Source organism: Glycine soja, chromosome 4 (assembly GCF_004193775.1).
Source record: "Glycine soja cultivar W05 chromosome 4, ASM419377v2, whole genome shotgun sequence".
NCBI lineage: Eukaryota > Viridiplantae > Streptophyta > Magnoliopsida > Fabales > Fabaceae > Glycine > Glycine soja.
Genome location: NC_041005.1, coordinates 9147225 through 9161176, shown reverse-complemented (window position 1 = coordinate 9161176; position 13952 = coordinate 9147225). Strand labels below are relative to the sequence as shown.

General features: G+C 32.2%; 1 protein-coding gene across 1 annotated transcript; it reads left to right on the top strand.

The window, feature by feature from the left end:
- The first annotated feature begins 12850 nt into the window (after nucleotides 1-12850).
- Nucleotides 12851-13936, top strand: LOC114410520 (uncharacterized mitochondrial protein AtMg00810-like). The gene is made up of 2 exons (XM_028374505.1): nucleotides 12851-12993; nucleotides 13549-13936. The coding sequence occupies exons 1-2, from the start codon at nucleotides 12851-12853 to the stop codon at nucleotides 13934-13936; spliced, it is 531 nt and encodes a 176-aa protein (XP_028230306.1).
- The last annotated feature ends 16 nt before the right edge of the window (nucleotides 13937-13952 follow it).

Sequence of the window (13952 nt, the reverse complement as noted above, 5' to 3'; positions counted from 1 at the left end):
TATGGATTGAATCTTAATGATATACATTTGTCCCAAAAAAATGATCCCAAGTAAACTGTGTTTTTATTTCGTTGTCAACTTTCTCTATTAGTTAGCAACATAAGATAATTAAGAGGTGTGTACAGCATTTATCAGATATAATTAATTAAAAATTAAATATTTAAAAATAATAATCGATTTTTTTTATTAAACTAGTTTGATATTCTTAATTTTTTTGTTAATTATATTGTATTCTAATATATATTTATTCTTGTAGAGGAATCACTCGTATAATATAATTCCATGCCATTAAATACACCTTCATTCTCTCGGATTACGAAAAAATAAAATAAACAAATATCGAGATTCGCGATCACCAAAATGTAAGCGAAACATGCAGGAAGGTACTTCCATTGCAGATCAAAAGAGGGTTGCCGTGACTGTTTGTTTGGCTACCTTTTTCTTTAACCTTCAAAATTCAAATGATAGAGTGTTGCATTGCAGTGAAAAAAGATGATTTTTTTTACTTGGTTTGGTAAACTAATCACAGCTTGTGTATCAGTCACCGTACTTTATTCTCTGGGCCCATACAATGGAAATTCATTACACCATATGGAATACACATACTCATATGGTTTACAATTTAGAATTTTTTATTTTTTTTTTACTTTTCACCTGTGAATAATAACAAATAATCATAGGAAAACACACCACCCAGTCAGAACGCCACTGATAATGATAACAAACAAATCATCATCATAGTTTCGAAATCTGCCAGAACAAGGGAGGACCCAGCAAAATGAAAAGCTTACTAGAGACCTTGTGTGATTACTAACTCAAATTATCAAAAATCAATTAGCAAAAGTGTTATGAATCAAATGATTGCTAAGAGTTAAACAAAAAAAAAAAAAAAACGTTTCTTATGTTCACAATTTCTCACGGAAATCGAGTGTAACAAGAGGGACAGTGAATATCTGTATGATTCATGCACTTTTCATGTTGTGAGATGATTCCAGGAATGTCTCTGATGGATCTTTGTTTACTGCTTCATATTTTTAATTAATTTGTTACATTTTTTTTTATTTGTTTACCATCCCCGTAATAATTAAACTAAAGTAGCATTCTCCCTAGCCAGATTTAACTTCTATGCTATACCGTAGCTAGTAGTCACATGATTACATGTGATAATGTTTTTGGATCTTGCAGACTATTGTGATTTCCATCCATCCTTTGAAACTTGTGTCCGACCATTATTTTGGAGACTTCAGATAATGCCATTAAAGTTGGTGCAGCACGTGCTTAGGAACATCAAAATTAATTAAACTAATTAGAGTTAACTAACATAGGTTGTGGTTTGGGTGCAAAATTGAGGTGAAAATGGTGGTGATTACAACTTGTCCTTGTTAATGTCTAACACCTTTAATAAATTCCATTTCTGAGTTTTTCCCTGATTGTGAATCACAAGGAGGACGTTTGGTTTGTCCTCATTATCGAAATGTGAAGGCAGGGTTCGGGACCACCAAATGCAGAGTCCTCAGTTTCACATATCTGGTGCCTGTTCTTTGATCACAGATTGGATCCGTAGGAATATACAACTTTTTCCTTAGCAATGTGTGAGGTGCTACATAATGCTTCATGATGAAATAAGCAGTGGTCCCACTTCCATATACGCTCAACTGTGTTTCAGTGAGCATTTGTGAAATTAATTTTCAATGACATTAATTTTATAAAACTGATTTTAAAATAGTAAATGATTAATTTTCCTAGTAACGAGTTTGTTGTAAAATTTTCTAGTTAATGCAAAAGCTATATTTTTTTATCACTTTACTGTGTGTTTTACTGTTTTGTTATTTGCTTTAAAAGATTGGATGAGTATGTCACTTTGAAGCAAGATGAAGTGGCTTCTTTGTCTTTTAAAACATTTGACACGATAATGTATCTGAGCTTAGTTAAACCATGATTTAGAGTTACAATCAATTTTATTTAACAATAACCAAATATTGTATCTTTACAGAGATTACATTTGATAGGAGGTAAAATCAATTCTGGGACGTGTGTATATATATATATATATATATATATATATATATATATATATATATATATGTGTGTGTGTGTGTAAAAGATAAGATTCAAAGACTTCAGTGTAAACACAGTTTGTTATCCGGTTTCAAGAATAAAAAAAAATGATTACTGAAAATGGGAAAGTTTAGACATGCATTATCATGTCTAACGTTATGATGATCTTATTACTAGAAAGCTTCATTAAAACAAAGAATCTATTAAAGTCGAGTTGTATGCTTTGTGTAATACAACAAAGAATCTATTAAAGTTGAGTTGTATGCTTCGTGTAATAAAACACAGATCTAGTGAGAACGTTATATTCGGGTGATTAATTTCATCATTCAATAATAGTCAAATTTACTACTTCTTAATGAAAATAATCTCACGAATTAATGAATTCTAGTCCTTTCCACAAGCTGCTCCTTTAATCTAATTCTCCCTAAAGTAAGCTAGGATGACATAAGAAAGCCTAAGATGAAGTTCAGATAAGAGTACTGGATTTATGTTATTTTTATTTTTTGTAACAGGGAGGGGCCAAGCCCCTGGATTTTTATTTTTTGTTACATATATAGAGAACTGGGCTAGTTGTATTCAAACAATCAAATTACGTTCAATTAAATTAAGAAAACAATACGTGACCAATAAAAAATAAGAAAATAATAAAACATACAGAATTCTACAGTAAAATGTTATGCGTGTATTTATTAATGTACTCCTACTTGTTTTTTAAGAGGATACTAACAAGTTACACCTTAAATATATTTTTACAAAATTAAAGTTTATAACTTGGTAAAATACTCCCTCTAGAGAGTGTGTATTAGCAAGTCTCCTAATGATCCATGTTTTTTAGAATGAGATTTAACAAGTTATCACAGTATTTTTTTTATTTTTTGAATTCAAATATAATAAAAAAATAATTAATTTCATACTAACTAAGAAACATAATTAACATAATTAAATTTTATTAATATCGACTAAAAAATTAAAATTATTCTTAAAATATTCTTCATTAATACTTGATATCATGAATAAAAAATCATTATAAATAAAATCAAAGTTAAACAAAGAGTGTTTTAGAAATTATTTCATCAAATAGGATGAATTAATTAAATTTAGTTGTATTTAAATCTAACAAGATAAATTTTTTGTTATATTTGAGTATATAAAGAATAACTTGTTAACATATTTTTTCTAAAAAAAACTGAATATTTCTTCTTAAAAAAAAGTGAATATGCTAATGTTATATGACACCCTATGATACTTGTATTTGAAATGTAATGTTCGTAAGATCAATATTTGAGAGTTATTACACTTGACCTTCTCTAAAAGGTACATCACTATGTAAAAATTATGGAGTGCGGGTGCAGAGATACCATATGGACTTATGCCTCATAATATTGAGCTCTCAGCCTGTTCTATAGAGCTGGGATTTAGCAATTGCAGAAAGAGGTGTTTCTGGCTGCAGGAGATCGATACACTAATCCAAGTACCATCAATTCTCTTAATTCCGTTTTGTCGTTCGAAAAGTAAAAGGTTTAATTATAGATTTAGTCTTTTAAAAATAACTAAAAATTTAATTGATTTCCTCAATTATTAAAATTTTTAATTAAATCTTCGAATTGTTTAAAAAAGTTCAACTGAGTTTCTCAATTATTAAAAAAGTTCAATCAGATTTATTACTTGTTTTTAAAAGATTTAATTGGATCTTATAATTATTAAAAAATTCATTCAAATTTTTTAATTGTTTAAAACAGTGAGTCTAAGAAATTTCTTAGAAAATTTCTATATTTCATTATATAAAAAGATTTGATTGTAATGTTTTAAATAATAAAATGATCTAATTGAACTTTTAAATAATTGAAGGATTTAATTATAGTGTTTTAAATAATTAAAAAAAACTTGATTGAACTTTGAATATAATTAATAGATCAATTGTATAATTAAGCCTAAGTAAAATAGATATCCAAGTTTGTAGGCTCACCAAATTTTAAAATAAGATTCAAGATTCAAAACAATGAAAAAATAGAAAATAAAGTAATACAAAAAATCACATTTCCTCCTTTAAGTTATTCTATATCAAAATAAAAACTACCATTTGCTTTATAATTTATTAATTCAGATTTTAAATTTTGTTAATTAAAAAAGAAGGCTAACTCGACTTAATTCGCCTCTCTAGGTTATACAAGACTTAAGTAAGTTGAGTAAAGATGATCCAAATGAATAAAAGTTAAACATTTTTTTTCCAATCCATTTGACCCGTGAATCAAATTAAGCTAGAATGGTCCACAAATTAGAACTTCTATTCACACTTTTAAGTTATGATTGGTTAAGTTTTTCTAGAAATATTTATAAGAAATGAAATAAACTTTTTCATAAGATAAATTTAGTTTTTCGTTAGTTAATATGTATGTGCTTTTTCATCTTTTAGAGAAATTATTTGAGAGAGTTTTTATAAATTAAGTAATATTTAACTAATGAAAAATTAATTTTAATTTATGAAGCAACTCATTTTTTTCTTATTTTCTTTTCTTAAAATTATTTTTAAAGAAATTTATACAAATGAGTCCTTAGATTAACTCTAATAGGGAGCAGCTTTCAAGGGCTCTTTTATGCTGTTTCTTTACAATAATCAATTCACTTTAGTTTAATGATTATTAAAGTAAACTTAGTTGGTGTTTCTTGCATGTTTGATACGTGCATTTCTTAGCTTTATCGTGCTAAATCTCTTATTTTTGTGGAAGCTACAGTGTAATTCGTTTCATGAAGATGTAGATCTATATTTAGCAATTAACAGACATTAAACCAAACATAATTACTAGACATTGATGTAGCTGGTGAAATATTAACTATTAATTTTTTCATTAACAATTAAGATCAGTTACTTTACCGTTTCTTACTCTTTTTTCCCCCCTGAAGTTTACCGTTTCTTACTTTAAAGTAGTCAAATTGTTTTTTTTTATTTAGTTTATTTACTAATCATTTTATTTTTATTTTTGTCCCTGGAGCTTTTCATTGGGCTGAGCCCAGCTCTGATCCAACATAGGTCCAGTTCGTAATATTGTCAATTTGTTGTATCTAATTTTTGTCTAAGTCCAAAACTAATCCTATTTTTTAAAACATTTTTTTAGTATTGAAGGATTGGTATGTTTTGTTTATCGTTTCAACTAGTATAATCATTTGAGCCCTTTAACCCCTTTTGTATTATGAACCTTTACTCTCTAATCTTCTACAAAGATAAATAAAACTTGGTGCTTACGATTCACCTTAGACATGATTGACTTAATTATTCCAACCTTTTCAAAACTAGGAAATCAATTACTAATTCTCTGTATTTCCGCACCAATAAAAGTTAAATTGCAAATCCTTAACCCATTTTTTCTTATAAAATAATACATCACTTGATTCTCAATCCAATCGAGAATATGGAAGAGCAAGAGACTAACCCTGTTGAGTTAAACAAAACATTTTCATAAATTTTTCCTTGTTTAAAAAATAACAAAGGTCATCGTATTTAAAAATAAAAATAAATATTGAAAAATTATTTCCTTGATTTTGAAAATAATGGCAAATACCAATTTTACTATTATCTTAATTTTATATATTTAAATAGAGATAACTATTTTAGCATGACCATGCTTCTTCACCAGGGGTGAGTGGGAAGGCAACATAGGTGTGTTTTTCTCTTTAGGTGAGCTCTTTTCGAGATTTAGCACGATGTGCTCGTCTTTTGAGCGTGAACCTTTCAAACACAGCACGATTGTGGTTGTTGTAGCACGACTAGCTCCTTCCTCGAGAGGCAATTGGCTAATTTGTGCTCAGCATGACCATGCTAAAGGCCACGCGATTGTGCTTCCCATGAAGTGTTGAGAATTCTTCAAAAAGAAATTGGCTTCTTTTTTCACTTAATAACATGGAAGCTTACGTGTTACGCAGTTAACAAAAAAAAATTAAGTAGGAATTGTAAGGTTGGATTGATGATTGAAGAAAGAAGATGAGAGGAAGAGATTATAGGTTTGAATATCTTTTATTAGTAAAAACTAATAAATTAATAACTAATGTTAACCTTTAAAAAATCAGAAAAAAGTGAGTTCTACCAGCATAATATACCGAAAATTAATGAACATTTTTATGGCCAAAACTCATTTTCCAACACGCAAAAAATATGATTTATCAAATGAACTTCCAATTTGAAAAAGTAATTAAATGCCACTAGCAAAGGCCCTGAGATTCTACCGTGTGTCTACCAAAGTATCCAATTTGATGCCAAAAGATTTGCATTTTTCAAACTATATGAGGTTTCTATATGAGGATAAAAGCGGGGCAGTACTTTGCATCATTACTTCTTTTTCTAGAAAACTTGTTAAAGGCTCATCCACAAACCGAAAATTGTTTAGGCCAACTTTTTTTTTGTCGGTTGTTTGGGCAAACTTGTTCTATGGGCATAATTATTTTAACGTTACAATTACTAGATGAATTCTTATTTTGCATGGAAATAGATTGTACGTCATTTTGTTAGGTCAGACTTCGAGTTTGCATGGCCTTGGGTGGCATGACGCAATGCGTGAGGTCATGCATGGTTGCACTAGTTAAAGGTTTTTGTCCTTACGTAGAATAGTTTACAAAATGCAAAGTCTATCCTTGATCATGTCTTCTTAAAATTATTTCCATCTCCTTTTTTTCCTTTGAGTCAACTGGTGGGCCCATGGAATGGGTTGCTTCTTTCCTCATTAATGGAAATTTCCTCCTTCTTTCCCTCCATTTTGATTTATTAGCCTTCAAATTAGATTTTAAAAACTATTAGATTGGTTTTTGACGTTTTACAACCAGCCAATCATTGTACAAGGTTCCATCAATATTTTTTGCTTTATCTGCAGTTAATGATGGTCCCATAAAATTTCCACGATAGTAAACTGAGTAACATTTTCCTGTCCTCCAAGATTGGTGGAGCTCCCCTTAACAACGGGTTGATTTGTGTTTTTCGAAGCGGCAATCGTCGATTTTGGATGAACATTGCAATTTCTTACTAGGTGGCGATAACAATCAGACAAGGTGCAAATAATATACATCCCCTCATACTCCACCTTTTACCAATGACCATTAAGCTAAACTTTTCTTACTACTAGCCGATTAAGGTCAAATTTCCATGCTAATACATGCAAATCTTCTATCAACTCTCCGGGTATTTGCATCATCGACGTCATGATGAGCAAGAACAACAACAACAACAACGCCTTATCCCACTAGGTGGGGTCGGCTACATGGATCAACTTCCGCCATAATGTTCTATCAAGTACCATACTTCTATTCAAATCATTAAGTTCGAGATCCTTTTTGATAACCTCTCTTATAGTCTTTTTGGGTCTTCCTCTGCCTTGAATTGTTTGCCTTCTCTCCATCTGGTCTACTCTCCTCACTACAGAGTCTACCGGTCTTCTCTTTACATGCCCAAACCACCTAAGTCTATTTTCCACCATCTTCTCTACAATAGGCGCTACTCCAACCCTCTCTCTAATAGTTTCGTTTCTAATTTTATCCTGTCGAGTCTTACCACATATCCACCGCAACATCCTCATCTCCGCTACGCCTACTTTATTCTCATGTTGGCTCTTGACCGCCCAACATTCTGTTCCGTACAAAATCGCCGGTCTTACCGCAGTCCGATAAAACTTTCCCTTTAGCTTGATCGGTACCTTTGCATCACATAACACCCCCGATGCTTTTCTCCATTTCATCCATCCTGCTTGAATGCGATGATTCACATCCCCTTCAATTTCTCCATCATCCTGTATTACAGACCCAAGATATTTAAACCGTCCATGATGAATAAGAACGATTCATCATAATACACGAGGTTGAATCTTGGAAATAATATCCAAACCAGAGTGGGTTCAACTTGAACCTTTGATGAGACAAATTTTGGACTTTAATTAGTAACTATTGGATAATGATAAAAGATCATCCATGGTCTCTTTGTTATTACCTTGTCTCCATCTACTTTTAATTAGATAACATTTCACGCCATGCAGAAACCATTATCTACATCCATAATATCAAATCCTCCGACAAGCTTCACCACAAGGACATATTGCCACAAGTTCCAAAAGTCCTGATCATTCGAGTAGACTTTAAGAAACAATATGTTTCCATCATAAATTTCAACAGTACTAGATTTTGCGCGAAGAGATCTACGCTCTCCTTTACTAGTAGGGGGAGCTTGCTTATTATCAATCACCTTGTCTTTGAAAGATATTTTATTTATTGTCGTTAGATCAAGTAGTTTTCCTAGAGCTTCAATGTAGTATAGTACTCTTAAGTAGAGAAAACCAAATCCCCATATCTTCCTCCCCCTTAAAGATTGCTCTGTTGAAAAGAAATACTATACAGGTTCCTATTTATAAAATCAAATTATCTAATTTATCAAGATTAAGAAAAATGATTAATTTAATTGATAATAATAAATGCACTAAATTTATATATATTTTTAAAAATATCATTGTCAAATAATATTTTTCTCTCTTTTTTAAATGTTCGTTAATATAACTTTTTTTTAATTAAAGATATTTTGGTCTAAAAATAATTAACGTAAGATACATCATGGAGTGAGTTTTATAAGAAAAAAAAAGAAATATCATTTTTAATTTTGATCTTAAAATGGAGATAATTAATAAACATTGATGACTTAAACCAATAAAAAATGGAGATAATAACTTTTAACTAAGAATTAGACTTAAACCAATAATTCAACGCATAATTTCTAAACATGATGACTTTAGATACATGTGAATTTATATAAAAAAATAGTTGCACACTACTTTTATGGTTGACATTGATTGAGCCAATTAATAGGGAGAGAGAGTTTTGGGGTATTTAAATTTAAATGTTAAATGCAATCTCATTAATTCTTCCCCATTAACCCCCCGCTCCCCGGTCCCCCCCACACACAGGAAAAAAATTCTGATTAACACTATTTTTTGTGTGTTTTTATATTCATATATATAAATTCATGTATATAATTTATTTTTCTTTAACATATGTATATGAGTGCTTAAATAAAAACGAAAATGATTAATTTACTCATTAAAATGTAGGTCATGAATACTCCTTGGTCTTTGAATTTTAATAATTGTGCAATGTGATTTTGAACATTTTTAAGTATTCATTTTTATCATTAATTTTCCATGAAATATTAATGGAAAATGTGTATTTTTTCTTAAAAATAAGCTTAAGACTAAATCATGGTTAGATGTAAGTAAGAAAAAGAGTAAATTAAGAGATCGTTTATTTAGCATTCTATTTTTTATTTTGTTTCCAAAAATTTATATAAAAAATGAAAACAAAAAATAATATTTTTTCACCGTTGATAGAAAGTAAAATAAAAAATGTTTTGTTAGATCAAACATTTCGTAACTGTCTATTGTGTTAAACTATCAACATCACTCTATATTTTATTCTTTTTTTTTTATTTTGTTTAAAGATCCATGGAACTAGTAACTGTCTATATTTGTTTTATATATTTTTTATTTAATGAAGATCATTAACTCTCTGTATTTTATTTATATTTTTTGGTGAAGATAAATAAATACGTTGAATCCAAAACTATGAAGTGGAACCCCGCAGTCAAGCCATCTTCCCCAACAACCCCATTCCTTTATAAACCCGTGTCTCCTCTCTTATCGTAGCATATCAGAAAACCCCGTCGTATCTCTCTCTCTACGCTAGATTCTGTGTCAGTGTCTGCGAGATCATAGACACACACAACAACAACAACAATGGCGGTCACCGCTTCCAACTCTCCTTCACACCAAACCATTAGTCCCAACCCTTCCTTCTTCCTCCAACAACAACAGCAACCAATGTGCATCTTTTCCTAGGCCCAAGCCTGTTGAAATATGATAAAAATACCAATTAAACATCTTAGTATCATTTTGGTCTTAGCTGTTAAATAGTTGAATAGTGTTGAGAGTGATAGTTATAACTAACTACTAACTGTGTCTTGAATTGTATAAAAGAAGTTGTGTTGTAACAAAAAAAATAACAATACACTGCACACTTATCATTCTATCTTCTCTCCAAGAACAAAATTTTCTTTCTTTCTTCTTTCCTAAGGCATAGATCACCATTAACCATCTCCTTCAATTGGTTCTAACAGATTGGCATCCAAAGCTTTTGGTTCGATTGGCACAACTCAATTCACGTTCCAGTTGAAGGATCATGGCAGGAAGCAATGACATTCTTGGAAATCTACCACTTCTTGAAGGAATCAAGAACTAAGATAAATGTTGTTCTCAAATGAGAGTTCTCTTTAGATTTCAAGGTGTGCTTGATGTTTTTGAGAAAGGAATTAAAGCACTGAGTGAAAGTGCGACTAAGGCACAAATAACAGCTTACATGGAAGAATTAAAGATTGATGGAAGAGCATTGTTTCTGATCCACCAATGTGTGGATCCAAATATCTTTGAGAAAATATAAGAAACCAATTCAACAAAGGAGGCTTGGGATACTCTTGCAGTGTGCTTCAAGGGTGACGAAAGAGTCAAGAAAGTGCGACTTCAATCACTAAGGAGGTAATATGAGTTGATTCAAATGGAGTTCAGTAAAAGGATTTCATAATACTTCACAAGGGTATTAAATCTTGTGAGTCAAATGAAGAATTATGGTGAAAAAGTCCCAAATCAATAAGTGATTGAAAAGATCATGAGAACCTTAACTCCCTCATTTGACTAGATAATTGTGGCAATTGAAGAATCAAGGGATCTAGAGGAACTGAAGACTGAAGAATTACAGGGTTCTTTAGAAGCTCAAGAATTGAAACTACTTGAGAGAGGTGTGTTAAAGACTGCAAACCAAGCTCGGCAAGCCCAGACCTCTAAAAGAAACAATGGTGGAAAGAACTGGAAGAAGGGACCAAAGAAAGGAAAATACTAAAAAGAAAACTAGAAAGATAAGCAAAGGAAGGAAGAAAAACCAGAATCCTCTAGCAAGGGATCTTAGAAGAATTCAAATGGTAAAGATGGGAAAAAGGGGTATGACAAAAGGAAGGTGCAGTGTTCCAATTGTGAAAAATATGGTCACTATGCTAATGAGTGTTGGTTCAAGAAAGGGAAGACAAGTAGAAATAACAGTGAAGAAGCCAATGTTGCCCAGGAGCATGAGTCTAATTCTGATCCAGTTTTGTTGATGATGACAACCAGTGAAGGTGAATCACATAGTGAAAACTGGTATCTTGACACAAGATGTTCAAGCCATATGACTGGGTATAGGGATTGGTTGATTGAGTTTGATTCAAGCAAGAAGACTCAAATCAAACTTATTGATAGCATATCACTAATGGCAGAAGGCATGGGGAAAATTGTAATTTAGAGAAAAGATGACAAGGCTTCAATGATTGAGGAAGTTCTGTTTGTACCAGATATGAAGTGTAACCTAATGAGTGTTGGACAATTAATAGAAAAAGGATTTCCAGTGGTGATGAAGGATAACGACTTAGAATTTTTTGACTCAAGGCAAAGGTTAATGCTGAAGTCTCCACTGCCCAGAAATAGGACCCTCCAAACATCAATCAAATATGCACAAGTGGAGTGTCGTCTAGTAGCTAAAACTGATGAAGGTTGGCTTTCGCATCTTAGGTTTAGCTTTCTAAACTTTAGAAGTTTGAGTTAGTTACACAATGATGAAATGGTGATAGGTCTGCCTAGAATCACATCACTTGATAAATCATGTGAATCATGCATGCTTGGTAAGCAAGCAAGGTTAAATTTCAATCCCTGTTTACGTATGAGAGTTGTAGGTCTATTACATGTTCATTCTAACATTTGTGGACCTTTTGAGACTTTTTCACTAGGGGAAACCAGTACTTTGTGACATTTGTGGATGATTATAGTAGAATGATGTGGCTCTACATGATCAAGCACAAGAGTGATGTGTTTGAGATTCTTCAGAAGTTCAAAACTATGGCTGAAAGACAAAGTGAGAAGAAATTGAAGATCCTCAGGATAGATGGTGGAGGAGAATACACATCTAGAGAAGTTGAATGTTTTTATGAGAAAATGGGCATTCAACATGAAGTGGTTGCACTCTATACTCCTCAACACAATGGACTTGTAGAGAGGAGAAATAGGACAATCCTCAAATTATGCAGAAGTATGATGAAACAGAAGCAATTGCCAAAGTCCTTTTGGGGTGAGGTTATTGCTACTGCAACCTATCTTCTAAATAGATGACCCACTAAGAGATTACATAAGAAGGTCCCTAAAGAGGTCTGGAATGGAAAGAAACCAATGATCAGTCATCTCAAGGTGTTTGGTTCCCTATGCTACAAGCATATTCCAGATGCTAAGAGGAAGAAACTACATTATAAGAGTGAATGCATGATTTTGATTGGATATCATAGTACAGGTGCCTACAGGTTATTCAATCCAATCAAAAAGAAGGTTGAGATCAGCATATATGTGCTTGTCCGTGAAAGTGAATTCTAGGACTGGGAGAAACAAAAGGGCCAATTGAAATTAGTAATTCCTGAAGCTGACTCGCATCAGGAAGTTGAAACTAGAAATGAAGAACATAATGACTTAGACATTGAAGGAGCAAATGATACCAACCTAATGCCTGAGAGTAATGAAGTAATTGAGGGAACTAGTGCAAATTAGAGACCGTAGAAAGATAGGCACATGCCAACCATATTTGACCAATTTGAAATGCTACCTTATAATAATGTGGCAAACGATGGTGATCTAGTTCATTTTGTTTTACTTGCTGATACTGAACCTTTAGACTTCAAACTGCGAGAGAACAAACCTTGAAACAAGCGATGATTGAAGACCTGCAATCAATTGAGAAGAATCACACATGGGAACTGACAAAATTACCTTCAAAGAAGAAACCAATTGAGGTTAAATGGATCTTCAAGCTCAAACTAAACTCGGATGCATCAGTGGCCAGACATAAAGCCAGGTTAGTGGCTAAAGGATTTTTGCAGAAAGATGGAGTAGATTACAAAGAATTCTTTGTACCAGAGGCCAGAATTAAAACAATCAGACTAACTATGGCTCTAGCTAGCAAATGAAATTGACCTGTGTATCACTTAGATGTGAAATCTGCTTTCCTGAATGTATCTCTCAATGAAGATCTATATGTTACTCAACCACCTGGGTTTGAGATAAAAGGGAAAGAAAAGCTAGTCTACAAGCTGAATAAGGTTTTATATGGCATAAAGCAAGTCCCTAGATGCTGGAATAAGAAAATCAATTCATTTTTTTTATCAAACATGGATTCAAACAATACATAGTTGAATATGAAGTGTACTACAAGGAAGTGTTTGAATCAAGTCGAGTACTAATTTTCCATTATGTAGATGACCTATTGGTTGACATATTTCCTTGGCTTGGAATTTCTGTACACTGATAAAGGAATCCTTATGCATCAAAGAAAGTATACCATTGATATGGTAAAGTGGTTCAAAATGATGGACTGCAATCACATAATCACTCATTCTGAATTAAACTCTAGGAAGGAAGACACGAAAGATGAAGAAAAAATGGATCATACCCACTACAAGCAGCTCATTGGCTCAGTAAGGTACCACTGCAATTCAAGACTTGACCTTAGCTTTGTAGTAGGAGTAGCTAGTAGGCATATGCACGAACCAAGAAAGTCACACCTCATAGCAGCCAAGAGGATCCTCATATACTTGAAGGGTGCCAAAGACTTAGGAATTCTATTTCCAAAGAACACAAATGAGAAAATGGATGAACTGATAGGATATTGTGACTCAGACTGGTGTGATGATAAATCAGAGAGAATGAGCACTACGGGATACCTGTTTAAGCTTGCTAGAGCCCTAATTTCATGGTGTTCCAAGAAGCAACCAGTGGTGGCATTGTCAAGCTTGAAGTAGAATACGTTGTTGGAAC